The 25,239-nt window shown below is 68.2% G+C and overlaps 2 protein-coding genes across 2 annotated transcripts; one reads left to right on the forward strand and one right to left on the reverse strand.

Moving 5' to 3' along the window:
* Positions 1-3,653: 3,653 nt before the first annotated feature.
* Positions 3,654-13,391, reverse strand: WNT6 (Wnt family member 6; the record flags this gene model as incomplete). The annotated part of the gene is made up of 4 exons (XM_084288609.1): positions 3,654-4,115; positions 4,374-4,675; positions 6,547-6,767; positions 13,315-13,391. 4 exons carry the CDS (start codon positions 13,389-13,391, stop codon positions 3,654-3,656), a joined length of 1,062 nt encoding a protein of 353 aa, XP_084144735.1.
* Positions 13,392-20,818: 7,427 nt separating this feature from the next.
* Positions 20,819-25,216, forward strand: CYP27A1 (cytochrome P450 family 27 subfamily A member 1). The gene is made up of 9 exons (XM_084289534.1): positions 20,819-21,077; positions 22,648-22,838; positions 23,014-23,213; positions 23,291-23,488; positions 23,660-23,820; positions 24,024-24,190; positions 24,398-24,479; positions 24,552-24,752; positions 24,838-25,216. The coding sequence occupies exons 1-9, from the start codon at positions 20,832-20,834 to the stop codon at positions 24,961-24,963; spliced, it is 1,572 nt and encodes a 523-aa protein (XP_084145660.1). The 5' UTR covers positions 20,819-20,831; the 3' UTR covers positions 24,964-25,216.
* Positions 25,217-25,239: the final 23 nt, after the last annotated feature.

Below are 25,239 nucleotides of genomic sequence, written 5' to 3' on the forward strand. Positions count from 1 at the left end.
TTCTTCCAGGCACTCTTTGGAGCGCTGGGTCACCTCTCCGGGGCTCTGGGACATCCGAGGGCAGCCTCCCAGTGGTGTGGGAGGACGAGGCAGCTCTGCCAGCTCAGATAGAGGTGCAGGAGAAGCACCAGGAGCATGGTGCAGCTGGAGGACGGGCAGGGATGGAGCACCAGCGGGACAAACACCCAGCCTGACACCACCAGGAGGGCACGGCTGCCACCTCGCACCGTGCAACGGACCCCACCGCCCCGCTGGGAGGAGGAGGAGGAGGAGGATGGCGAGGAAGGAGCCCATGTGTCTCAGCATTCCCCATCTCCCCAGCACCCACGGGACCGGAGCCACGGCCACGAGTGAGTCAGGGCTCGGGGCGGGGTGGGGGGTTACTCAGCGGCGGCAGAGGAGCCCCCAGCACCGCTGCCCTCCCGCTGGCACGCGGCCGGCGACCTGCCCGAGTCTGCTCGCCGTGACTCAGGAGCGCACCGCCCGGCCACCCGGCCGGCCCGGCCTGTCTTCCTGGCTGCCCCGGGCTGGGGAGCTGGCGAGGAACGGGGCGGCGGGTGCGTGCCCAGCTCCTGCACCCTGCCACGGCCACGCTGCCCCTCGCGTCGGGGCGGAGGAGCAGGAGGCGGCCGTCTCTCCCCAGGAGCATCCTCGTGGGGATCCCCAGGAGCTCCTCCGCTCCTCCTCCCGGCAGCTGGCAGGGGATGGAGGCAGCTGGAGATGCTCAACAGCGTCAGACCCGCATCTTTTTCTTTTCCTCGCTCCCACCCGGCAGGTTGTCTCCTGCCTTCCCCCAGCGAGGTGCAAGGATGGGGAGATTTGGGGACGTTGCTGTGGGTGTCACCAGACAGTCCCCATGGGGACTGGTGGGACGGCGCCCAGCCTGGGGCCACGCCAGGAGCTGGGGGTGGCAGGGAGGTGACCAGATAGGGATTGACCAAGCACATCAGTGCTCCAGGTGCCCCCGCCAGGGCAGGATGAGCGTGCCCGGGGTGGGTGGAAGGTGCTGGTCCCCAGCCGGGGTGAGGACATGGAGCGCTGGGACACGGTGGGTGGCTCGGCACGGATGGGACCCCACGGGTGACATCTGTCCCTGCGGCTGGAGGGAGCAGGGACAGAGCAGGGCGGCTCCCTGGGGAAAAGCAAAGGCTGGAGCAGGGGGTGGGAGGGCGGGGGGGGCACGGCAGGAGCCCTGGCCACAACTTGCTGGAGGTTTCGGGTGGTTTCGGGTGCTGCCCTCCGAGTTTTCCCTTGGCTCAGCTGCTCTCCGGGTTTCTCAGCCTCCCCCTCGCGGGCCTATCTGTATTGGTCCAAACTTTCCTAAAAAGCTTCTTTTTTTGGAAAAAGAAAAAAAAAATCTATTTTTGGTCTCGGTCCAGAGGGATTTTTTTTCCCTGAGTTTGCTTGAATTAATCTGTCCGGCTGTTTTCAACCCGAGCGATTGAAGGGGAAGTCGTGCTCTTCCCATTGAAACAAAAATAAAAATAAAATAAAAATAAAAAAATGAAGCCATTCACATTACAGACTTCGGGGGTTTATTTTTTTTTTGACCCAAATTTTATAAACTTCCCTTTTTCCCTTGGTAGCTTCTGCCCAAGCCCCAGCATCTCTCCGTGCACCGTGGCACAAATCGCCCCCCGTGCACACGCTGTGCCCCCCACACGTGTACGTACCCCCCGTGGACACCCCGGGACGCCCCCCGGCTCCCCCCCACGCCCTCCCCAAGCCTCCCCCGGACCCCCCCGGGCCGTTCCCGGCTCCCCCTGGCGGCCTCGGGGCGCTGCGCACAGCGGCCCCGTCCCGCATCCCGCGTTGCCACGGCGACCCAGGGGATGCTGCGGGCTCCCGGGGGGGCTCCGAGGGTCTGGGGGTGTCCCCAAGGGGGTCCGAAGGTTCTGGAGAGATAGGGGACTTCTAGGAATCGGGGGGGGCTGGGGAAATGAGGGGGTCCCAGGGCATGGGTCTGGCTCTGCCAGCTCAGTGCCAGAGGGAGTGGTGCCCCCAGTTGGTGTCCCCCCTAAAGCCGGGCAGGGTGCTTGGAGATGTGCTGGGGGTGCTGAGGAGTCACCCCACAATCGGTGGCCGTGTGTCTGTCTCCTTGTCCCTGCCCTCACTCCGTTTTCCAGCTTCTTTTCCTCCGCGTTTTTGGCTTTCGTGGTTTCCAGCCTCCGGGAGCTGTAATTTTGGCAACGGCACGGAGGCCACACAGGTCAGAGCCCCCGCTCGCAGAATTACCTGCCTTGCCCAGGCTTTAGCCGTGAGCCAGCACCAGCCCAGGGTGGGGAAACTGGGGCAGGGCCCAGCGAAGGAGCTGACTGAAGGCCGTGGCTGGGATGGAGCAGGAAACATTGCCCCCAGCCCCAGGCACAGCCCCTGCACTCCGACATCTCCCGGGGAGATTCAGCATCCCCTGGCACAGCTGCCCACAGCCTGGCATGCTGCAGGGGCAGAGCAGAGCAAGACAAACCAACACGCTTGCACACAGGCACGCAGGGGGACAGGGTCACCGCCAAGCACCCTGACGATTCGACCCACGTACATGAACAGACGTGCACGAAGACACGTGGGGAAAACTGCTTGCACACCCACGAGGGGCTCACGCACGCGGCGGGGGGGGGACGTGCACACGAGATCAAAAGCCCACGGCGAGCAGTGAACATGCAGCAGCGTGTTACCTGAGCGTGCACACACACACACACACACACACACACACACACACGGAGCTGCCTGCACGCACAGGCGCCTTGGCACGCACCCTCACACGCACCCGTGTGTGCTCCTACGCGCATGGCCGGGAGTTCCCGGGCGCCCCGCGTGCCTCCCCTCTCCCCGGGCCAGGAGGGAATTTCCAGCTCTAAAGCTGCAGCTGACAGATTTAGAGGCTCCCGCCCCAGCGCTCACCAGGCCATGTTAATGCTTCGCCACCACCCTGTTTCGTCCTCGCTGCCAGGGCTGGGTGAGGAGGGACCCACCGGGGTATTTTTTCGGCACCGCAGCCCCCTTCGCCTCGCAGCGTGCCCACGCCACGAGCCCTGCTCCTGCCCTGCCTGGCAGTGCTCTCGCTGCTGCTCCTCGTCCCGTGTTTGCCCAGGAGGGTACGGGCTGATCGTGTTACCGAGCCCTGCCTGGCGCCGTGCCGGCCAGGTGAGGCTGCACGTGGCCCACGGCATGCCAAGAGAATGCCTCGCATGCCACCAGCCCCACGGTGCCAGCGCCACGCGGGGCTTTGCTATGCCAGGTCCCCGCGGCAGGGACCGCAGCGGAGAGAAAAGAACAGGGGCCACCAAAAAGTCCCAGCTCGTCACCGTGGTGGCTGGTGGGAGGGGAAGGGATGGCCGTCAGCGCTTCCCAGCCCTCCCCAGGAAGCGCTGGAGCACTCCGGCTTTAAATAGCTTTATTAGTGGAAGCTCTGCACCCGCAGCCCCCCCGAGGGGCCGTGGGGACGCCGGGCAGCCCCGCAGTATCCCCAGGCAGCGGGAGCATCCCGCACGCAGAGCTGGGCTCCCCCTCCACCAGCCCAGCCTGCTGCTCTCGGGGACCCACCGGGTCACCTCTCCGTGTCCTGGTGCTGCAGCGCGCCCGCGGCACAATCCCAGGGGGGTGTCCCCCGAAGTGTCCTCACCCCGCGGGGACCAGCGGGGCGGCGGAGGCCGTCAGACGCAGAGGCTGAGCTCCTGGCGGACGGAGCACTTGCGGCACTGCACCACGCAGCACCAGTGGAAGCGGCAGAGGCAGTTCTCCTCCAGCACCACGGTCTCGTCGCGGTGCCCGCGGCCGCAGCACAGCAGGTCGCAGCCGCTCGTGTCCATGGCCGTGCTGTTGCAGACGCGGCCCCGCGTGCCCAGCGAGCCCGTCTTGCGGTTGGCCGAGCAGAAGTCGGGCGAGTCGGCCGAGTAGATGAGGTCCTGCTTGTCGGGGGGCTTGATGTTGTCCCCCACCGGGATGAGGGTCTTGCCGTCGTTGCCCCCCATCACCTTGAAGGCGCCGTTGAAGCGCTCCAGCAGGCGGTCCCCCACCTCGCGGAAATGGGGCATCTTCCGCCAGCAGGTCCGCAGGGTGCAGGAGCCCGACAGCCCGTGGCATTTGCACTCTGTCCTCATGTAGCTGCGCACCGCCTGCGGGGAGACAGCGGCGCTGAGAGCCCCATCCCCTCCCGGTCCCCTCCTGGCCCCCTCCCGGTCCCCTCCCGGTCCCCTCCCGGTCCCCTCCCAGCACCCCTGCCCGGCATCCCCAGCCCATCCGCGCCACCCTGGTCCTGGAGAGGACGCTGAGGAGGGGATGAGGGGCTCCCAAAACACCTCCAAACGGCCTCTGAAATGTTCTGGGGTGTGTTTCACCCAGGGGTGCTGCGTCCTGCCCGCAGGGAGCCTTACCAAGCGCCCGGCTTCGTTGTTGTGCAGGTCGATGAGGGCGCGGATGTCGTTTTTCCCTTTCTTGCTCTTGGCGTCCATGAACTGCTGGGACTTCTCGTAGCCGAACTGCACGTCGTCCCCGCAGCCCCCCCACTCCCAGGCCGTGCCCTCGGTGCCCGGCCCCGCCGTGGGCGAGGGGGGGGCCCGGCTGCGGGTCAGCTCGCAGCCGCACTGCAGCAGCTCGCCCATGCTGCAGGCCTGCGTGATGGCGTGGCTGACGCCGGCCGCCGTGATGGCATACACGAAGGCTGTCTCGCGGATATCTGCAGGGGAACAGCAGGGCTGGGACTTGGGGTCAGCTCTGGGTAAGGCTCTGCAAGCAAAGCACCCCCTCGCCTGCGCCCGTGGGTGCTCGGATCTCCCCCTCTGCTTGGTGCTGCTCCCTGGTGATGCGCCCGCCCCAAAGCAGGTCCTAGGGGCTGCCGGAGGGACACCAAAACTCACACCTACCCAAGGATGGGGCCCTAAAAAGGAGGGCTGGCTGCAGGCAGGGAGGCCTGGGTGCCCAGCTTGTACCAACAGCGTCCTCACAGCACCCTGCAACGTCCCCCCAGACAGCAAAATGCCCTCCCTGGTGGCACCCGGGGAGCAGAGCTGTGCCACAAGGGACACCCCGGGTGCCACACGCGCTCTGTCCTGCCTGCTCTCCCCCCCTGTACCCACTTTGCCACAGGGCGATGCCTGCTCCCCCCCCCCCTTTCCCTGCACCGGCGCAGCCTCCACCCTGCAGGATTATTTATTATTAGTATTTGCTCCTGTCTCTCTCTGCTCCGGGACACAAATTCCAAGCATCCTTCCCCTGCCCGGACCTGCCGCTCGCAGCCGCAGCCAGCGGGGGATTCTGGCAGCGGGGGCGCGGCGCCCTGCTCGGGGGGATCCCACACGCACCCCCCCCATGCCAGGCGGGCCCCTGGGTGCCCGGGCAGGGGTGGCCTGGGGTAGTGACACCCAGGATGTGACCAGGGCACTGAGGGTGGCACAGGCTGCACGGGGGTGGGCAGGGGAGACGGGGGGGTGTCTGCAGCCCATGGACAGAGGGGCTGGGGGAGATGCTCTGGGCTGGAGCCAAAGATGGTCACCGGGGTCACTCCTGATGCCAGGCGAGAGGCTGAGCATCCCCTTCCCTCAGCCCCGTGGCAGGTTTTAGGGGTTGATCCTGCCCCACTGCTCTGCCCTGCCCCACACAGATCCTGACCCAGGCGTGTGCAACACGTGTGTGCGTTGGAGACGTGCCACACACGCACGTGCAGCACAGGGTGCCGAGCCCACAGCCGTGCGTACAGAGGTGTGAGAGCACGGGTACACCTTCACCCTCATCCTCAGGAGCTCTCAGGTTGCCAGCACAGCATCCTCGCTGGGAGAGAGGCTGCCCCCAGCAGCAGGCAGCTCAGCCTCCAGCCACCCCGCCGTGGATGGAAGGTGCTGTGGGGAGGGTTTCCCGGGGAGCCCTGTCCCCCTGGGGGCACAGCTTTGCTCTCGGCTGATGCCTGCAGCTGTGGGGTGCCCAAGGTGCCCTGCCCTTGCCCGTCCCTCCAGAAAGGAGGAGGAAAACAGCAAAATGCTGTCCTCGGGGCACCGCCACCCTGACCGAAGGGTGTACCTGCTCTCTTCTGGTGCATGCCAGGGAGATGCGGTGGCCAAGGAGACCGGGGCTTGTGCCAGGACCTTCACAGGGAGCTGACAGTGAAGGACCCTTAGCATCCCCTCCACCCCCAGCCCCCCAAAGCCTTCGGGCATGGGAAGTGCGTGCAGGGCGATGTCAGGGTGCCCACCCTGCTCCGAGGGGTCTGCAGGCTCTGCACACCCGCGGGGTGAGGGGCAGCTCCCCAGGGCCACCTCCCCGCCAGGCCCCTTCCCTCCCTGCACGCAGCGGGGTCCCGGGGGGGGAGCAGTAAATCACTGCCAGACGAGGGTGCATTCTTGGGCTGCGTGAAGCCCCGCGCTGTCTGGGAGCATCGCTAATTGCTTCATTACAACACGGGGAGACATGTCCCGGCAGTAAAACCTCAGGAGGAGCACCGAGCGAGCCCCTCTGCGCGCGCACACACACACACACACACACGCACGCACACACAGAGCTGTGCACGGGGTGCTTTTTGGGGGAGCAGCGAGGCAGGGGAAGAGGTGGCCTTACCCTGCTGCAGGATCTTGCCGAAGTACTTGCTGTGGCTGGTGCAGTTCCAGCGGCGGAAGCGGAATTGGTACTGGCACTCCCGCACGCCCAGCTTGGTGCCCTTGGCCACCTCCTGCACGATCTCCGGCTCCAGCTGGCACAGCTCCGCCTGCTTCCCCGCCAGCCGCTTCGTCTTGCGGCAGATGCTGTTGGGGTCCATGACCAGGGGGCTCCCCACTGCCCTGCAGGAGGGACAGGGAGCAGAGCAAAACCAGCACCCGAGCTGGGGGGGCACGGCCAGACCCACTCCCGGGGACGTTGTGGGGCCACGGGGCAGTGCCAGGAGTGTCCCGCACACCCCAAGGCACCTTGGATAGCCCTGGGGGTGATGGTGGTGTCCCTGTGGGGTGGCAGAGATGCTGTGCTGCTCCCCAACTCTGGCACCGACCCGGCACAGCCCTGGCTCCTCAGCACGAACAATGCCCCGGGGTGGTTGCTGCTCCTGGCACCCCACGGGCATCACCTCCCCGGCTCAGGGCTTTCTCTCTGCTTCACCCCACGGGATATGAGCCCAGAGACTTTGCCGGAGATAAAACCCACGGGCTGCAGGCCAGGCTCCCTCCCCAGCTCCCACGCTCGCCTCCCCTTCCCGGGCACCCACCCCGGGGAACGTGGCCGCGGGCAGGTGAGGGAGGGATGCGCGCGGCATCAGCCCCGACGATCCCGGTGCGGGAGGGCAAGTCCCGGCTGGGGCCCTGCCAGAGCTCCTGCTCCTGCTCCAGCACAGCTGGAGAGAGCTGCTGCCTCTCCGGGCTGCGAGGCAAAGCCTGAGCACGACGGCACGCCGCTGGCTACAGAAACCTCCTGTACTTCCCCCACGCCTTTTGCCCGGTGCCGGGGCGGGCGCTTGGCGCAGCGGTGCCGCGGGCAGAGGGCAGGCACGCCGCGTGCCGCCAGCCTCCTGCCCACGCCGCCCGTCCTGCAGTGCTGAGCTGCCTGCAGACGGCGTGTGGCCCCGGGCTGCCCGAATTCAGCCTGCCCCAAGGTGCTTCGCCAGGCTCTGCGTGCCCCCAGCAGTTTGGGGTGCGCCAGGGCTGTGAAAAGAAGAGCGCAGATATCCCAAGGCTGCACGCAGGGATTTTTTTTGGGGGGTCTCGTGCACACCAGAGCTGCTTTGCCCCAGGGATGCTGCGAGCTGTGTGCCAGCAGCCTCCCAGTGCTGCGCCAAGGATGCTGGGCTGGGCCAGCAGGGCCGGCAAGGTCCCATCCGTGGCACCGAGGGAGCCGGGCAGAGGTTCCCCGGCCACATTTTCGGGTGCAGCAGCAGGGCTGCCCCGTGCTGCTGGCGGCCCCGCTCGCTGCCGAGCACCAGCTGCAGCGCCGCTTCCAAACCCAGACAGGCCTTTATAGTCTGGCCAAGCCCCAGGGGCTCGAAAAATCGCAAGATGAATCTCTGTGTGCAAGTACGCTCTGGGTTTCCTTTCCTCTCTCCCTCTCGCTCAGCTGGGGGGCTGTGCTCAGGACACCGGGCTGCGGATGCCAGGCTGCGGGAGCCACGAGCCCCCTCCTAGCCCCGGATTTTCAGCTCGAAGCCCTTCCCAGGCTCCCCCTGCTCCACGGCAGGCTGCCAAGCCTGGACCAGGCTAACCCATCGCTCGCTGCTCGCCCTGGGCTCCCCCTGGGATGAGCGGGAATGGGGCCGGGCCGGGAACAGCCCTGCTGGATGCGTCTGCGAGGGAGGCAGGGTTTGGGAGGATGTGTCCTCTCGGCCTGGAAAAGGAGCCCTGATGCTTTGGCTGGGGGTTTGAAGGCTTAAAGAGACGCAGAGCCTGGAAAGGTGACCTCCCGCAGGGGAACGGAGGAAAGCGTTGCTGGGGAGCTCGCAGCTTCGTTTCTTCCCCACAGCCCAGCATCCCCATGCTGGCACGGCACGCTGCAAACTGGGGAGCAGCTGGGGAAGCACCGGGGGGACCCGATGCCCTCCCTGATGCCAGAAACAGCCCAGCGCGTCCCAACACCACTGCTGGATCAGGAAACGGAGCCTGCCCCGTGTCCCAAACCACGCCGTCCTCAAGGGCATCGCCACCTCCGTGCCGGGCTGCGCCGGGGCCGCTTGGCTGGCGGATGGGGCAGGGTGGGGAAGCAGGGGAGCCGGGGCCGGGACTTTCATTAAGAGAGGACTCTTTGTACTTGTTATAAAAACGATGCGCGAGCCCTCGGGCCCTCAGATCAAATGCTGAACTGCGGCTCACCCCGGATCAGACGGGGCCGGCAGGACGGGGAGAGCTCGGCCCCGGAGGGCTGGGGGCTGGCGGCACCGCGGGGGTCCCCACCCCGGCCGGGCTGTGGGGTGGGCTCCTTAAGCCCCGCGCGATATTAATTTCCGCTGGGCTCTGCTTTCTCGCCAGGGGAGGCTGCCGGGAGCCCGAGAGCTGTTTTTGCTTTGTAGGATTGAGGTGGGGGGGGGAAGCTCGTGAAAGGGGGGGGGGGAGACGAGGGCAAGAAAAATGCTGCCAAACTGCTACTGCTTTGGCAAGGGCTTCGGCGCGGGGCCCAGATCTGCCTGAGCTTGTCCTGCTCCAAGGCCTCCCACATCTACAATTAAGGTGCCCCACCTCTGCCGCCGGGCACTCCTCCCCCTGCCCTGGTGATGGAGCCGGGTCGCCAGCGTGGAAAGGGGAAACTGAGGCAGAGGAGAGGACCTGGAGCTGCCCTATAAATCCGCACCCCTGCCAGCTCCTGGTGCGAGCCCTGTGCTCCAGCACGGCCGAATGGGATGGGCTGTGCAGCAGGGAGAGGCAGCCCTGGAGGAGGGCGCAGGTGCTAGAGCCGCCTGCTCCTGGGTCGGGTTAAATCCCCCGCACAGCCGTGCCTCAGCTCGCTTCAGAGAAACCCAGCTGCACCCCAGCGATGTGCTCGGCGTCCCTGATCCCCAGCCTTCCCCTAAAACCCACGTCCCCAGCCCAGCAGGCTGGTGCCACCCTGCCCGCGTGCCCTAGCAGAGGTTGCCGGCCATGCCTTGGGTTTCAGCGTGCAGGGTGACGTGATTTCCTGCAGCTTGCTTGGAAAAATGGGGGGCCTGGCTGTGGGGGAGCAGAGGCACGGCTCACCTCGCAGCCAGGTCTCCATCCCTGCCTCTGGATGCCTTGGGCTGCGGGGACGCAGCACCCAAGGGTGCCCAGCCACCCCCCTGAGCCCAGAGGTGTTTCTCCACCTGTTTGGAGAGGCGAGATCTGCAGGATGTGAGCCCAGGGATGCAGAGACCCTGCCACCCCACGGCTCCATCACCTCCCAAGCCACAACCACCAACCCCCAGCTCACGCCCAGGGGCCGTCCTGCAAGGAAATCTCAGCCAGGAGCCCAACCTTCACCCCAGCAGCGTGCCCATCTCCTGTGCAAGCAGGGTGAGGGGGGGACGTGGGTTTTCCCCAGCCTACCTTCCCTTCTTCCCCACGCAGATGCCCTGCGAGTGCCCGGCTCCTCCCCTGGGGATGCGCGTGGGTGCCTGGAGCTGGGTTACTGACCCGGGAGGGCTGGGGGGGTGCTGGAAGCCGAGCAGGAGGAGCACAGAGGGGTGAGTAAGCAGCAAGTCACCAGCCTGGGGGGCACAGCCAGGGCTTGGCTGCCGAGCAGCGCCGGGGGCATCACGGGAGCTGGAAATCCCATGGGCATGGCAGAGCTGCGGCACCCCTCCCCTGCCCTCCTCGGGGCACCAGGGGCAGGGATGGGATGCAAATCTCTGGAGAGGAGGCTCTCGCACGGCAGGGACCTGCTGGCTGCGGGGTCACGCTAGGCTGAACATTTTCATGCTAGGCAGGAACGTTTTCCCTTTGGAAACCCCAGCGTGGCTGCCCCAGAGGGTGCCACGGGGCAGGGCTCCCGTGCCAGGGCAGCCGGGGCCGGGGCATGCCCGGGACAGCCTGTGGGCACCCTGGGGGCTGTGGGGTGGCGGGCGTGGGTCAGCGGGATGGCAGGTGACTCACGGCTCAGCCAAGGGCATGCCAGCCAGCAGCCTGCCCTTACAGGCTCGGCCATGCTTCGTGGTGCTGGGGGTGCTGGTTGGGGTGGTGGAGGAAAAGGGGAGGCCAGTGGGGCACATGGGACAGAGGGTGGGCATGGGGACACACGGCAGTGTGAGGGGCAAGGGACAGCCGGCTATGATGCAGTGCCTGAGCAGTCCAAGGGACACGGCCACAAAATATCTCAGCCCAAATCCTGCCCCGAACATGCTCGGGGCTGCCAAGACACCAGGTTTGCCCATGTCCCTGCTGTTCTGGGAGCCCCAAATCATCCCCACCTGCCCTGTTCAGGGAGGAATGGTTACACGAGGAGCTGGGTGACAAAAGTGAAAAAATGGAGGGAGGAGGAAGAAACAGATTTTCCAGGGGTGGTGTGAGCCAGGGGAGCTGATTCCCTGCAGCCTGGTGCAAGCCAAGGGCCCTGCAGCACGTGAGCAGCCCATTTTCCCCCTCTGCCACGGGAAGGTACGTGCCCATCCCTCTATCCCTCTGCCTCAACTCCAACACGGGGGCTCAGGGGGTGGAGGATGTGGGTGCCTGGATCCCCAGCGACCCACCTGGGGACACCCTGCTGCAGCGAAGAGGCTCTTTCTCAGGCTATGAAGCCATCAGGGACACAGAGCATCCCTCCTCTGACACCGCACCAAACCAGCACCTGTCTGTCAGTGCAGACGGACCCACCAGCCACCCGCTCCCACAGGTCCTTTGTCACCAGGATGGCAAAAAGCACCTCAAACAGGCAGCTCCTGCACTGCGCCCGCAGGTGGGCCAGGGAGAAGGGTGAATGAAGCCCTCCCTTCCCTGCTGGGGGGAACGTGCCCCTTGGATAAGCACCCACGGGTGCCCCTGCGGCACCTTGCAGCCAGGCGAGTGCGCACAGACGGAGAAACGAAGGCACGGCACCGAGATCCCCATGTGCTGGTGACAGGGACAGCAAGGGATGGCTCTGCGGGGTGGCTCTGCCACTGCCAGCACCCCCTGGGTGCTCCAGGAGCCCAGGCACAGCTGCACCAGGACGCAGCCCCCTCCTGGGAGGTGGCCGGGTCACGGCAGCAGGTGCGTGGGAAGGTGCCTGCCCGGAGCCTGCTGCCAGGGCCGGCAGCGCCGGGGCTCTCCCCCAGATGAGGAGAGCTCCCTGGATGATCTCAGCCGGGCAGGAGACCCAAGCTCTGCCCCAGGGGAAGCAGCTCGTGAATCAGCCACCTGCCCCATCCTGGGAAGCCCGCCACATCCCTTCGGTGGGCTTCGCCTCCCCCTGTGCGCACCGGTGACCCCCCTGCGCTGCCCGGCGCGCTCGGCCACGCTGCTCGCAGCTGCCTTATTATTCTTAAATTAGAGGTTCCTTTTCTCTTTCTTTTTTTTTCTTTTAAGGGAAGAAAAAACAAGTCTGACCCCTTGCCCTCCCCTGCCAAATCCTTCTAATCTCCCCAACGCCGGCGCTGCCAGCGCACGCAGGGCACAGTCGCAGCACCAGCGGGACCCGTGCGTGGGGTGAGACGCGGCTCGGAGCGCCCTGCCCGTGCTGGCCCCATCAACCCCCCCCCAAACCGAGGGCAAAGCGAGCTCCGTGGGGCTTGTGCCACCGCCGCCCCACAGCTGGGGTGCGGGCCGCGAGCTTGGGGGCGAGGGGAGCAGCGGGTGGGTGTCGGTGGGGCCGGGGTGAGGCCAGCGGGGACGGCCGAAGGGGCAGCCTTTGCGTGCGCAAAGAGAATTAGCCAAGGAAAAAGAACGCAGCTCGCAGCCAGCGGGAGGGAGCGCGCCCCGGGATGGCGCAGATGTCCGGAGGCGAGCGGCGGGGAGCGAGGGATCCCCGGCACAAACCCTGCCCGGCGGGGCCACCCCGCTCAGAGCCACGTTAACCCCTTCCCCACGACCCCAGCCCCGGGGAGGGCAGGATTTGTACCCAGCCAGGCCCCCCCCCTTGTCGCCCCGCGTCCCCGCAGCCGGGGCTGGAGAAGGGGATGGAGCCGGGGAATAAATCAGCGCCGGGCGGGCGGGGGAACGGGAGGGGAAAGGCTTACGGCGAGCTTTATTTTAGGGGTCAAAAGAGTGTGACAATGTGGAGACGAATAGCCGCAGATAATGAATGATAGCCCGGACGGCACGCCGGGGAGCTGGAATCTAAGCACTTAAAACCGGATAAAGACAGGCCGGGTGAAATTCTTAATAGATTTAAATAGTTCATGTTTCGACAGATACCTGGGCTTTCCAAGGCTGGGTCCCGGCTCTGCGCCTGTAATGAATCCCCCACCCCCTCCGGGATCCTGCGGAGCACTGTCCCTGCCTTTGATGAAGGCACCATTACAAACAGGGGTTTTGTCCCCGCCGCGGCCAGGGCACCTCTCGGGGAGGGGACGCCGTGGGGACCCTCGGGCTTTTAATTAAAGTTGACTTATTGGAGGGGTCTGGAGGCCCCCGCTCCCCCTCCCCGCCCCACAGGCACACAGCCCTGCCGGGCGGAGGGCTTGTAGGGCGGCGGGGAGGCTGCGGCTCCTTCTGTAGGATCGGGGTGCCCCGTACCCCAATCCCTCCCCCCCCTTAGCCCTCTGCCCCCCACCGGTCTCCGGCACGCTGGGGTGCCCGGGGGGAGCCCGAACCCACCCTGTGTGCACCCCAAAGCTGGTTCTGCCCCCCCGCCCCGGCGACCCCCGGTCCCCACCGTCGGGGTGTCAGGGGTGCGGGGGCTCTGTCCCCAAGCCGGGCGCACCCCTAAAGGGCTTCGGGACCCCGTCGCCCACCTCGCGCCCACCCCCGGGCTGCCCTTACTCACCACCAGAGCCCGATGATGTTGGCGGGGCAGAGGAGGATGAAGAAGAGCCCCAGCTGGGTCCGGGAGGGGGGCAACATCCTGCCAGGGGCTGGGGGGCAGCGAGGAGAGCCGAGCCCCCCTCCGAGCCCCCAGGAGGAGGGCGGCGGGGCTGGCCGGGGCCCCGCGGCTGGGTGCCCGCTGCCTCCCTCCGCCAGCCCGGGGCCGGGCCGTGCCGGGCCGGGCCGTGCCGGGCCGGGCTGGGCTGGGCTGGGCAGGCACCTCCGGGCGGCTGGAGCGCGGCGAAGGAGGCTGCTCCGCAGAAGGAGGAGGAGGGACAGGGCTGCGAAAGCATCTGCCTCCGACAGGGAAACCGGAGCCCGGGGGGACGGACAGGGCGGGCCGGGCGGGGGGACTCCGGGATGCCAAGCGCAGCGCCCTGCGCGCTCAGCCACGGCCACGGGCACGGCTCCGGCCACGGCTCCGGCCATCCTCCGGCCACCGGGAAGCACCCACGGCTCGCCCGGCCCCGCCGCCTTGCTTGGCACGGCCCTGCCTCACCGTGTCCCCCCCCCCCCGCCACCTGCCCACCTGCACGGCCCCGGGGGTCCCTTGGCCGAGCCTGGCATCCCCGCACCACCCTCTGCTTGGTGTCCTTATTAAGGGCTCTGCCCCGCTCCCTGGCACCCCATCAGGGTGTCCCAGCGGGGGACGCTGCCCAAGGGACACCCCCAAGCATCTCTCGGCACCCCCCCCCCCTCCTCACAGGCAGGTGGGTGAGGAGCGAGCAGAGCGGGGAAGGAGACAGAAGGAGAGGGTGCCCGCAGGCTGCCACCCCAATTTTCACCCCTCCTGGGCTTCCCCTGAGGTTCCCCAGCCCCAGCATCCTCCCCCCCTTCACCTGGGCACGCTGGCTCCCACCGGCAGCATTTGGTGGCGAATGACTCAGGTTTTCTCTGCGGCTTGGCACGGCTCTCCTCTCCCCGTGGGTGCAGGAGGGAAGAGATTCCCACCACCTCCTACCCACCTGCTCCCACCCTGCCCTCCCACTCGGGCACCGGCCTCCAGCTCGGCATCCGTGGCGCTGCCACCAGCCTCGAGCTGCCCTCACCCTGGCATGGGGACACGGGGACCTTCCCCGAGCTGCACCGGGGCTGCTGCATCACCCCTGGGGTCTTCTGCTTTCACCCAGCAGCCTCCATCCCCCCTGCCCCGTGGCTCCCCCACCGCCTTGGGTACAGGGGGCACTCGGCACCAGGCAGCTCCTGGGCAGGGGACATCCCAGCCGGGGCTGGGGACAGGGTGACACCGTGCCCGCAGCACGCAGCTCATCCGCCGGCGTGTTGAAAGTGCCTGTTGTCCCCCCGCCCCGAGCGCCGTGGCCGCCTCCGTCTGCACCGCAAAGGGAGCGCGGGGCAGGTGAGAAGCCTTTATCTGATTTCCTACGGGCAGAAAAATCCCTTTGATTTCAGCCCCAAGAGGGGAGCAGGGAGGGAGGGGGGGGCCCCGTCCCGGCAGCAGGTGCGCCTGGCACACAGCGACTCGCCTTGTCACGTCCCCTGCGTGCGGCGGGGGCTGCGCTTTGTCCCCCAGCCACACGGAAATCCGAGGGGAAACTGAGGCACGGAGCTGCTGGGAGCAGCTCGGAGAGCTGGGGCTGAGAGCCCTGCTCCTTCCTCCTCTGCAACGAGACCCGCGGGCCACATCCTTCGGGGACGAGGTCCCGGTGGAGGTGCTGAGCCGGGGCTGTCCCCACCGCCACCACACCGCAGCCTTCCCCGGCCCTTTGCCTCTGCCTTCCCTCGCCTCTCACGGCTTCCCCCCTGCCCCCCCTCCAGCTTTTGTGTTATTACAAATTATAAAACAATTTTTTCCTGCCGTCCCGCATTCTTCTGCCTCCTGCAAGAATTTTAATGTATTTATTTTTGCTATCAGGGGAAAGCGCCGTGTTCCTCGGCCACCCCTGGCCCCGCTTGGCCACTGATGGAAATTAATGATGTGGGGGGGGGGGGGTGCCAAGGGGATGCGGGCGCCCCTGTGCTCCTGCAGAGTAAATGTGGGGGTCTGGCTGCCCCCCCGACCAGCTGTGGGGTCCCAAGCAGCAGTGACAGACCTGCCACCGGCTGTAGGGAAGCGCACAGATGGCTATGGGGCGTTTTAGGGTCCAGCCTGGGGACGCAGCCTCCCCGCATCGACACCACTCTGCCCCTTCCACCCACCCCAAAGCGCAGGGATGGGGATCTGGGGGTCCCCAATCCCCCACCACCCCCCCCTAGCCACAAAGTGGGGGCTGCGGGAGGGGAAGCTGGGGGGAGGAAGGGCACCGTCCCTCCCCGCTGCGGGGAAAGCGCGGCCACTTCCAAGCCAAACACGGCGGCGCGCTGCGGCCGCATACTTTCCCAGCTTCCCTCCCCTCCCTGGCCGCCCAGGACCCCGGTGATCCAGCCCGGCTTGGCCCCATCCCCTTGCTCCCGCCGTGAGGTCATCGCGGTGCCGGTGACATCGCGGCGTCCCCATGGCAGCGCCGTGTGATGTCACCAGCCCCGGGTTGTGGCCTCGCCGCGGGAGCAGAATGAGCTTATTAAGTCAACACCGGCCCCATCCGCGGCACGGAGGGGCTGGCGAAAAACAGAGGGGGGGGGGGGAGGCAGCGTGGGGACAGCCCCCAGCCCGTGGGGCGCTGCCACCAGTGGGAGCCGGAGGGGACGGGGGCACCATTCGGTGCGCCGAGCAGGGCGCTGAGCTCCCCGACGCATGGTGATGGGGAATTTGGCCATGGGCTGGCTGCGAGGGGTCCCCGCGGGCTGCCCCCGGGATCAGCCGTGGCGCTGCCACCACGGGGCCGCCCGCCTGGGGCCTTATCGGGGCGCAGAGCCCTTTCATGTCAGGCCGGCGGGCGGCGAGCGGAGCTGACGAGGACCTGTCCCCAGATCAGAGCGCCGCCCGCCACTGACAGCGACCGCGGGGCCCCGTCTTAAATTAGACAGGTTTCCCCCCCCCCCGGCCAGCACTCACGCAGCCTCAGCCCCTGCCCCACGGCTGGCCCCATAGCCAGCACCGGGAGATGGTGGGCACAGCCCCAGGAATCCCCTCTGCACCCCCTGCCCGTGGTGCTCCTCATGGCCAGCGTGTCCTGCACCCGAGCACGCTGCGCCCCCGGGGCCCCACTCTGGGCACCCGTGGGCACAGAGAACCTCGCAGCCTCCTGGTGTGGCCGTGGGGGACCCCAAAAGGTCCCCAACATCGGGGTGCGAGCGGTTCCCAGCTCTCCATCGCTGGCCTCGGGGAGCCCCGCACCGGAGAGGTGAGAGCAGCTGGGCCCCAGGGGGGACAGCAGCACTGACAGCACAGTGATGGATGGATGGACGGACGGACGGACGGACGGACGGATGGATGGATGGGGGGAAGGCTAGCTGAAGGGGTGGATAGATAGGTGTGAGGATGGATGGGAAGATGGATGGATAGATGGATGGATGGATGGATGGATGGATGGATGGATGGATGGATGGATGGATGGATGGATGGATGGATGGATGGATGGATGGGTGGGTGGGTGGGTGGGTGGGTGGGTGGATGGAGAGACAGACGGACAGCTGGAAGGATGGATGGCCCTAGCACTCCACAGCGAGCCCCCGTGGCTCTGGATGCTGTTGCTCTTTCCCGACAGCCTCAGTTTCACGCAAGAGCAGCGCAGCCCCAGCTCTGTCCTGGGAGAGCCGGGAACATCCATGTCCCAAGGGGAGAAGATTTGCCTTTCCCTCGGAGCAACAGCTTGAGGGCCTGACCTCGTGCCGCCGCAGCAGCCCACACTCAGCGCTAGCACGGCATCCACACTCCAGAGGGGAAACCGAGGCTGGGGAGGGGGGGACCAGCAGATCCGAAAGCACCCCCCAAGGCAGGAATGATGCCGGGGTCGGCCCCGCTCCCCCCAGCTCCCCCTGCGCCGTACTGCCCGGTGCAGGGAGCACGGGATGCTGTGCAGCTGCGGGCTGGGATGGACACGCAGGGCTCGGGGGGGGCTGGGAGCAGGGAGGGGGTGTCCTTGGGCCCCCGCGGGCCGTAAACATGATGTCATGTGGCGGCGTACACAGCCCGCTCTGTGCGCGGGTCCCCCAATGGGCTCCGCAAGTGCTGCGTAGGAGGCATCGGCCGTGGCCCACGGCCAAGGGAACTGCAGCCGGGAGATAAAATCAGGTTTGCTTTGGGGCTGGAGCAAACAGCCTTTTGCAGCGGGAGGAAGGGACGGAGAGGGGCGGCCGGAGCAGGGGAGCACCCCCTTGCCACGCAGGGCTGCTTGGGGCCGCGGGGAGCAAGGCGATGGGGTCGGCCGGGTCCCAGCCCTCCCTCGCCCGACGCCGGTCCCAGGCTGGTGAGGTCGGCTCCCTTCGCGCCTACTTGACTTAGAATAACTCTGTAGGCACTTGAAGGCACTAATCAGCCTGGCCCACTTGAGAGCAGCCCGGGCTGCCTCCCGTCTCCCCGATAACAGCCTGCCTGCGCGCCCGGCCGGCAGCCCCAGGGCTGCCCCAGCCTCCGGCCCCACGGCCTCGGGGCAAGGTCCCGGCACCCCGGGGCCCCCAGGGCACCAGAGCTGGCTGCTGGGAGCTGAGCCCTGCATGCTGGGGCTATCGTGGTGCTTGGTTCGAGGCTTGTTTCCAAAGCTTGTGCTGTCCCCTTGGTCACGAGGGGGCTGTCCTGCCTCTCCACGGGAACGGGTTCCTTAGGGAGAGGGGCGAGAGGGCCCTGCTTGGGCACCTGGTGAGGGGGGACAGCAGCTGACTGCAGACCTGGGACGTGTCCCGGTCCTCCCGGATCTCCCCGTGTCCCCCCAGCCAGCTGTGCAGCCCCGCTGACCCCGGCACAGCCCGTGACTCAGGCGGTGTCAGCGCGGTGACGCACGGCTGGCGTGACGGCAGAGCAGTTATGGGGACCCCATGCGCAGCCTTCTCACAGCCTGGGCTCTCCTGGGGTGACTCAGGGGATGCCCTCCCAGGGGATCAGCCCGCTCCCAGCTCGGGGACAGCAAAAGGGGGTGAGGCGGATGCAGCCCTGGGAAAAGTTTCCAGCTCCTGGGTGACTCTGTGCAAGTCACGTAAGGAGAGCTGTCCCTCTGCCCCGGCGGCCAGGACCCACCGCGTTGCGAGCAGCAGCTGGTGGCTGGGTCAGGGGGACAGAGCGGGGCAGGGGTCCCACAGCGCCTGTCCCTGCACCCACAGGTCCCATCCAGCGTGGGGAAGGGTGGCCCGTGGCCACCCCCATCTCTGCGTCCCCACGGATGAACGCTCTGCTGCCTCTGCCCTGCCCGCCGGGATCGATCCCCGGTGCAGGGACACCCCACGACGCCATCCCCACCAGCACGGCCCCCGCTGCAGCCCCCTGCCCACCCCAGCGAGACGAGGGACCCCTACAGCAGCCGCTGAGCTGTCCCTGGAGCTGGAGAAGCCCCAGGACCCCTGCGGCACCCTCCGGCTGGGGATGTGTCATGGCCCAGCCACTTCCTTTTGGAAGTCCCCGCCAGGCCGCCGACGGCGCAGCCTGACTCACCCGACCCCCCTCCTTCCCGCACGCCCACCCCCACAGCCCCCGCAGCCCTGGCAGCCATCCCCGTGGCCTCGGGCCTCTCGCTGTCCCCTCCGCCTGCTCCCCCCCGGGTGACTCAATGCGCGCCCCCCCCTGCCACCGGCCCCCGGGGCTGGGAGACCGGGGCAATACCGGGCTGGAGAGGGGGAGCTGAAGGAGCACCCTTGGGTGCCGCCACCCAGGGCTGCTGGGGGCTCAGGCGGGGACCCCCCCGGGGCTGCGGGGCCGCATCCTGATGCGGGCAGGGCACGGGGCTCGGCGGCGCTGCCGGTGCCCGGCGGCTCCCCGCGGTGGGAGAGGAGGGAGCACAGCCTAGCGGCTGCGGCGAGAAGGAGCCGGGCACCGGGGTCCCCCTCGGCTGGGCCGGATTTGGGGACAGGGGCTCCGTCAGACCCCACGAGGTCGCCCCCTGCCCTTTGGGGTCCCGCGGGGGCCGTTTCCCGTTAGCAGCTCCCCGCTGCGGGGACGGGGAGCACCCGAGCCCCAAGAGCTCCTGCGGGGTGCCCGGCACCCGAGCCCCCCCAGTTTGCAGGACAACAGCTCTGCAGGGACCTCAGGAGCTGGGCGTGCTGCAGGAACACCCCGCAGGGACAGGGGCAGAGCTGTGGATTCAGCAGCCTCCTTCCACCCCGGGGAAGCCCCCAGCCCCACCAGCAAGCCCCCCCCGGGACGTGTCTTGGCTCTGAACACCCCCCCCAGCAGCCAGCCCCAGCGGTTGGGGTCCCCCAGCTGGCGTTTGCCAAGGGAAAGAAGGGGGCCAAAAAGCACTCCCCAGCAAGGGGACACGGGCGAGGCTCTGGGGGGGCGCAGCCCGGGCTGGAAACCCCCCCGTGGTGCCGGGGGTGTGCGCCCAGGCTGGGCAGCACAGGCTGCGCGCAGCCATGAGATGGCGGCAGGCGCTCACACTTGTGCGCCCCGGCTCTGCCGGGTGTCTGCTGGCTCACGGGGGCCCCTGCCCAGCGCCCCCACAGCCCCCCGGGACCACCCAGCCCCGGTCCCGCTGCTGCAGGGCACGTCGAGCACCTGGAGCCCAGCCTGGGGTAGCTCTCGTCCCCGAGGGGGACAAGGGACACTGCCACCCCCGGGGCTCTCAGGTGTCTGCCGGCCCTGGGGACAAAATGTGCCCGTCCAGGACTTTGACCTGATAAGGGCGGTCGATGATCAGCAGTGGGGCGGCCCAGTACGGCACGGGGCCCCGCTGCGGGCAGAGCAGAGCCCCCAAACCCGGTGGCAGCGCCAGGCCGGGCAGAGGGAACGCGTCCTGGGCACCGCCGCAGCAGCGACAGCCCGTGGGCTGGCAGGAGCCGGTGCCACGCTCCCACTGCCGCGGTGACAAAGCAAAGTCGTCCCTAAAAAGGTGCCACAGCCACGCTGGGTGTCCCCATCCGGCTCCCTTGTGGGGTGGCTGCGCCCTCCCCGAGCTCCCAACCCTTTCCCCAGGGGAGGGATGAGTGCCAGCACAGCGCAGCCTCCCAGCACCTTCGGCACTGTCCCTGTGGCCTGGAGCAGGTCCTCCCACACCACACGGCTGCACCAAGGGACACTTCGGGGGGACCGGAGGGGAGCACACAGGGGCGGGGAGCGACAAGGGCAGGGAGAAAGATGGGGAGAAAAATGGGGCAGGAACAGAAACAGGGAGAGAGAACGGGGACGGGGACCGATGGGCGAGGTGTCACCGTGCCCGGTGCCGGTCCCGGTGCCATCACCCGGCACTCTCCGCACGGTGCCCGGGGCGCTGCGCCTCCGGTGCCAGATCGGGGGCCACGGTGGTGCCTTTACGCACCCCCCCCGGTGCGCGGTGCCCGGCTCCCGGCGCGCACAAGCGGCTCCCGGTGCCCGCTCCCCGCTCCCCGCTGCCGGTGCCGCCCCCGCGCCGCCCCCCGGTGCCTCCCCCGGTGCCGCCCCCCGCCGCCCCCCGGTGCCTCCCCGCACCGCCCCGTCCCGTGCGCTGCCGACGGAGCATGGCGGGCCCGAGCGGCGGGGCTCGGCGGCCGCTGCTGCCGCTGCTCCTGCGCCCTCGCCCTTCGCCGCCGCCGCCGCCGCCTCCGCGCAGCCCGGGGCCGCCGCGCAGGGCCGGGAGCTCGGCGGCGGCGGCGGCGGGGCCGGCTCGGCTGAAGGGCCCCGCGGAGCTGCCGGGGCCGGGTTTGCTCAGGACTTTCTTCTGGCTCTTCCTGCGCGGCTACCTGCTGCACACACACCGGCTCCAGGTGCCCGGGGCGCGCGCGGTTTGGCCGGCTCGGGGGATGCGGGATGCCCCCCGTGAGGTGGGGGGGGGGGTTGGCTGCGGGTCCCCGAGGGTGAGAGGGAGGTGGGGAGGATGGCACGATGAGCTGGGGGGGGTTTGGGGATGGGTGGTGGGGATGGGGTCGCGGCGAGCTGGGTGCCCGCGTGGGGGTGAGCCCGCGAGTGACAGGGTGGGGAGCGCCCCGGCACCCGTGGGGGGATACTGGGGGGGGCAGCGCGCAGAGGGGCTGGTGGAGAAGCGGGTGGCACCCAGAAGAGCCCACCGGCTGCCTCGGAGTGCCCGAGCCGGGCAGGGCCACGCGTGCCTTGGCTTTCCCCCGAGGGCCAGGGGCTGCTCGTGGGGTCCCGGCACCCCCGGCCAGCTCCAGCTGCAGCGAGCAGCAGTTTGGGGGGCAGATGCGGGGGCATGTGGTGCCCGGGGATGCAGGGGAGGAGCAGGCAGCTGTTTGTTTCCTTCTGTCGGCACTTCCTCATACGTCGGATGAAGCAAGCCATGGGCTTGGCTGGCCAGGAGCCAGGCGGGCAGCCTCCAGCACCCTGGAGCTCCGACCCACCACGGCTGGGAGGAGAGTGCAGGATCAGGCCTCCGGGCACCGCAGAGCAACGGGCAGGGGCTGTGGCAGGGGAGCAGGGGCTCGGGGAGAGCAGGCACAGGTCCCTGCTGCTCCCCTGGGGCTCTGAGCGTGGCCCAGCTTTGCAGACAGCTCCGGAGGTGCCTTCCCCTGATCCCAGCAGCTTCTCCCAGCCCTGCGCTCCAAGGCCCGAAGCCGTGCCGGGTCCTGGCCATGAGCTGGCATGGTCCTGGCAGCAGGCTTCGACCCAGGGTGCAGCCACCCGCAGCCCCGTGTTCTCAGGGTGCACCACGCCTGCGGCACCGGGGCGGCCGTCCCTCCCCCTCCTCCTGCCACCGCGCGCGAGGAACGTCTCCCCGCGGTGACGAATCCAGATGAATCCGGGCTCAGGCTGCGATGCAGTCAGTCACCAAGGGAGATTGTACCACGTGCATCCCTGCAGCCACGGGGAACCGGGACCACGGCTTCCCTGCTGGGTCCCCGCAGCCTCCTGGGCTTGGTCCCGCTCTGCGGGGGCTGTGGCGGTGCCCGGCGAGGTGCCACAAGCCCTTTGGAAGTGGCCCTGTGGCTTGCAAGGGGCTGATGCTGGTGGATGTCCCCTGGGTGGTACGGGAGCCCAAGGCCACATGTGGCCCCAGCGCTTGGACACCTGCCCCGGGAGCAGCCCGGTGCTGATCATTAACCACCCCTTATCGGCGCCGGGTTCAAGGACCCGCTCCCGAGCGGAGCATGGATGGCCAAGCCCCGTGTGCGTGGCAGCTGTCCCTGTCCCTGCTGTCCCCTCCTGGTCTGTGCCACCCTACAAGACCCGCCGGGCTCCCCACACATCCCTGGGATGGCTGAGGGAGGTGCCTGCAGGGGGTCGGTGCCTCCTGTGCCCGGGCACTGATCCAGCCCCGGTGCTGAGCGCTGCCCCCACCCTGATGCCCCCTTCACCCTGCCTTGCTCTGCTGCCTCGCAGCTGATGTCGCGGCGCATTTACGGCCCCATCTGGAAGTCGACCTTCGGGCACTACCAGAACATCAACATCGGGAGCCCCGTGGTGCTGGAGCAGCTGCTGCGGCAGGAGGGCAAGTACCCGATGCGCAGCGACATGGCCCTGTGGAAGGAGCACCGGGACACCCGGCGCCTGCCCTACGGACCCTTCACCGAGTGAGTCCTGCCCTGGCCGTGCCCTGCGGGGCAGCAAACCCCCTGCCCCCTTGCCCCGGGGTGCTGCGGGGTCGGGGCAGGAGCTCCCAGCGCTCCCTTTGCCGGCGGGCGGAGAGCCTGGCAGGGCTCGGGGCGAATTTGGCACGGCGCCGGCTGAGCCCGGCTCCCCTTGCAGGGAAGGGGAGCGCTGGTACCGCCTGCGCCAGGTCCTCAACAAGAGGCTGCTGAAGCCCTCGGAGGCGCTGCTGTACGCGGACGCCATCGGCGAGGTGGTGTCGGACCTGATGGTGCGGCTGCGCGAGGAGCGGAGCCGCAGCCCCTCGGGGGTGCTGGTGGGGGACGTGGCCAACCTGCTCTATCGCTTCGCCCTGGAAGGTAAAGGGGGGGGGCCCGGCCCTCGCCCCCGCCCCGCTGCGTCCCCGCGGGGGTCTGGATGCGGTCTGTTCCCGCAGGGATCTCCTATATCCTCTTCGAGACCCGCATCGGGTGCCTGAAGCAGCAGGTCCCCGCCGAGACGCAGCACTTCATCGACTCCATCAACCTCATGTTCAAGAACTCCATCTTCGCCACCGTCCTGCCCCGCTGGAGCCGCAAGGTGCTGCCCTACTGGGACCGCTACCTGGACAGCTGGGACACCATCTTTGCCTTCGGTGAGCCCTGGGGATGGGGTCAGACCCCACAAGGACCCTCACGAGGGGGGCAGCCCCCCCAAAGAGAGCCGCCGAGCATGGCCAGGGCGCGTTCCTTTTTGGCCACCCGGGGTCTGCCCGCCTCTCCGTGCACTCTGGGTCACCTCCTCGTGGCCACCTCTGTCCCCGCAGGCAAGAACCTGATTGATCGGAAGATGAAGGAGCTGGAGGGGCAGGTGGAGAGGGGCAAGGAGGTGTCGGGCTACCTGAGCTACCTGCTGGCCAGCGGCAGGCTCAGCCTGGACGAGGTCTACGGCAGCGTGGCCGAGCTGCTGCTGGCCGGCGTGGACACGGTGAGGGCCAGCCCCACACTGCCCCAAAGGGCTCAGGGAGCCGTCGGTGCAGCCCCTGTGCTCCCTTCTGCCACCCACCCGGCTCCGTGCCTCAGTTTCCCTCCCGCTTTCCCTGCGCACGGGGCTGTCTGGTGCCACGCTGCTGCACCGCCAGGGTGTTCTGGTGCCAGCCCCATCTCCCTCCCTCCCCTCTGCTCCCCCAGACCTCCAACACCCTGTCGTGGGCCCTGTACCACCTCTCCCGGGACTTAGGCATCCAGGAGACCCTGTACCAGGAGCTGAAAGCCGTCGTGCCCCCGGACCGCTTTCCTCAAGCCGAGGACATCCCCAAGATGCCGATGCTCCGGGCCATCATCAAGGAGACGCTGAGGTACAGCCTCACGGCTTTTGGGGGTGCTGGTGCTGGGGACACCGGCCAGGCAGGGCGCAGAGCTGGGTTGCAGCCCCCTGGGGCCCACCCACATCCTCCCCGGGGTGGGACGGAGCCGCCGGGCAGCGGGAGATGTTCCTCCTGGCCCTGCCTTGGGGCCCAGGTGGGAGCAGCTCCCGCACCAACTCTCCCCACATCCCGGCCCAGGGTCTACCCCGTGGTCCCCACCAACGCCAGGGTCTTTTACGAGAAGGACATCATCATCGGAGACTACCTCTTCCCCAAGAACGTGAGTTAGGGTCACTCAGGGAGGGGACCCCGCTGTGCCCCGCGGGGCATTGACCCCCTTCCCACCCCGCAGACCCTCTTCGTCCTGGCGCACTACGCCATGTCCCACGACGAGACCTACTTCCCCGAGCCCGAGCGCTTCCTCCCCCAGCGCTGGCTCCGGGGCTACGGCTCCCCCCACCACCCCTTCAGCTCCATTCCCTTCGGCTACGGGGTCCGCGCCTGCGTCGGCCGCCGCATCGCCGAGCTGGAGATGCACCTGGCCCTCGCCAGGGTGAGTAGGGCCCCCCCCAGGCCGTGCTGGGTGTTTTTGGGGGGGGTCTCGAGGCACCGCCACTCTCCTTTTTTCCCCCCTCCAGATCATCCAAGCGTTCGAGGTGCGGCCGGACCCCCGCGGCGTGGAGGTGACGTCCGTGTCCCGCATCGTGCTGGTGGCCGACAAGCCCATCAACCTGGAGTTCATCGCTCGCCCGGGGGCCCCCTGAGCAGGAGGCTGGGGGCTTTGCTGTGCCTTTCACACGCTGCCAGGGGTCCCCCCACCCCCAGCCCCAGCCCCGTCCCGTTCCATCCCGTGCCCCCCCGGGCTGCGGCGGGGACCCAGGAGCTCTCCCTGCCGGGGTTGGGGGGCGCAGGGAGGGGGCTGGCGGCCGTGGGGTGTCTCCTTCGTCCCGTGATCGTGTCGCTGCGCGTGGATCTGTGCCTGGGGCCAGGACGCCCGGGTCCTGTCTCAATAACTGACCTTGGCCCCAGCCCCTTCTCCG

Source organism: Netta rufina, assembly GCF_964035555.1.
Source record: "Netta rufina genome assembly, chromosome: 6".
NCBI classification, from domain to species: Eukaryota; Metazoa; Chordata; class Aves; order Anseriformes; family Anatidae; genus Netta; species Netta rufina.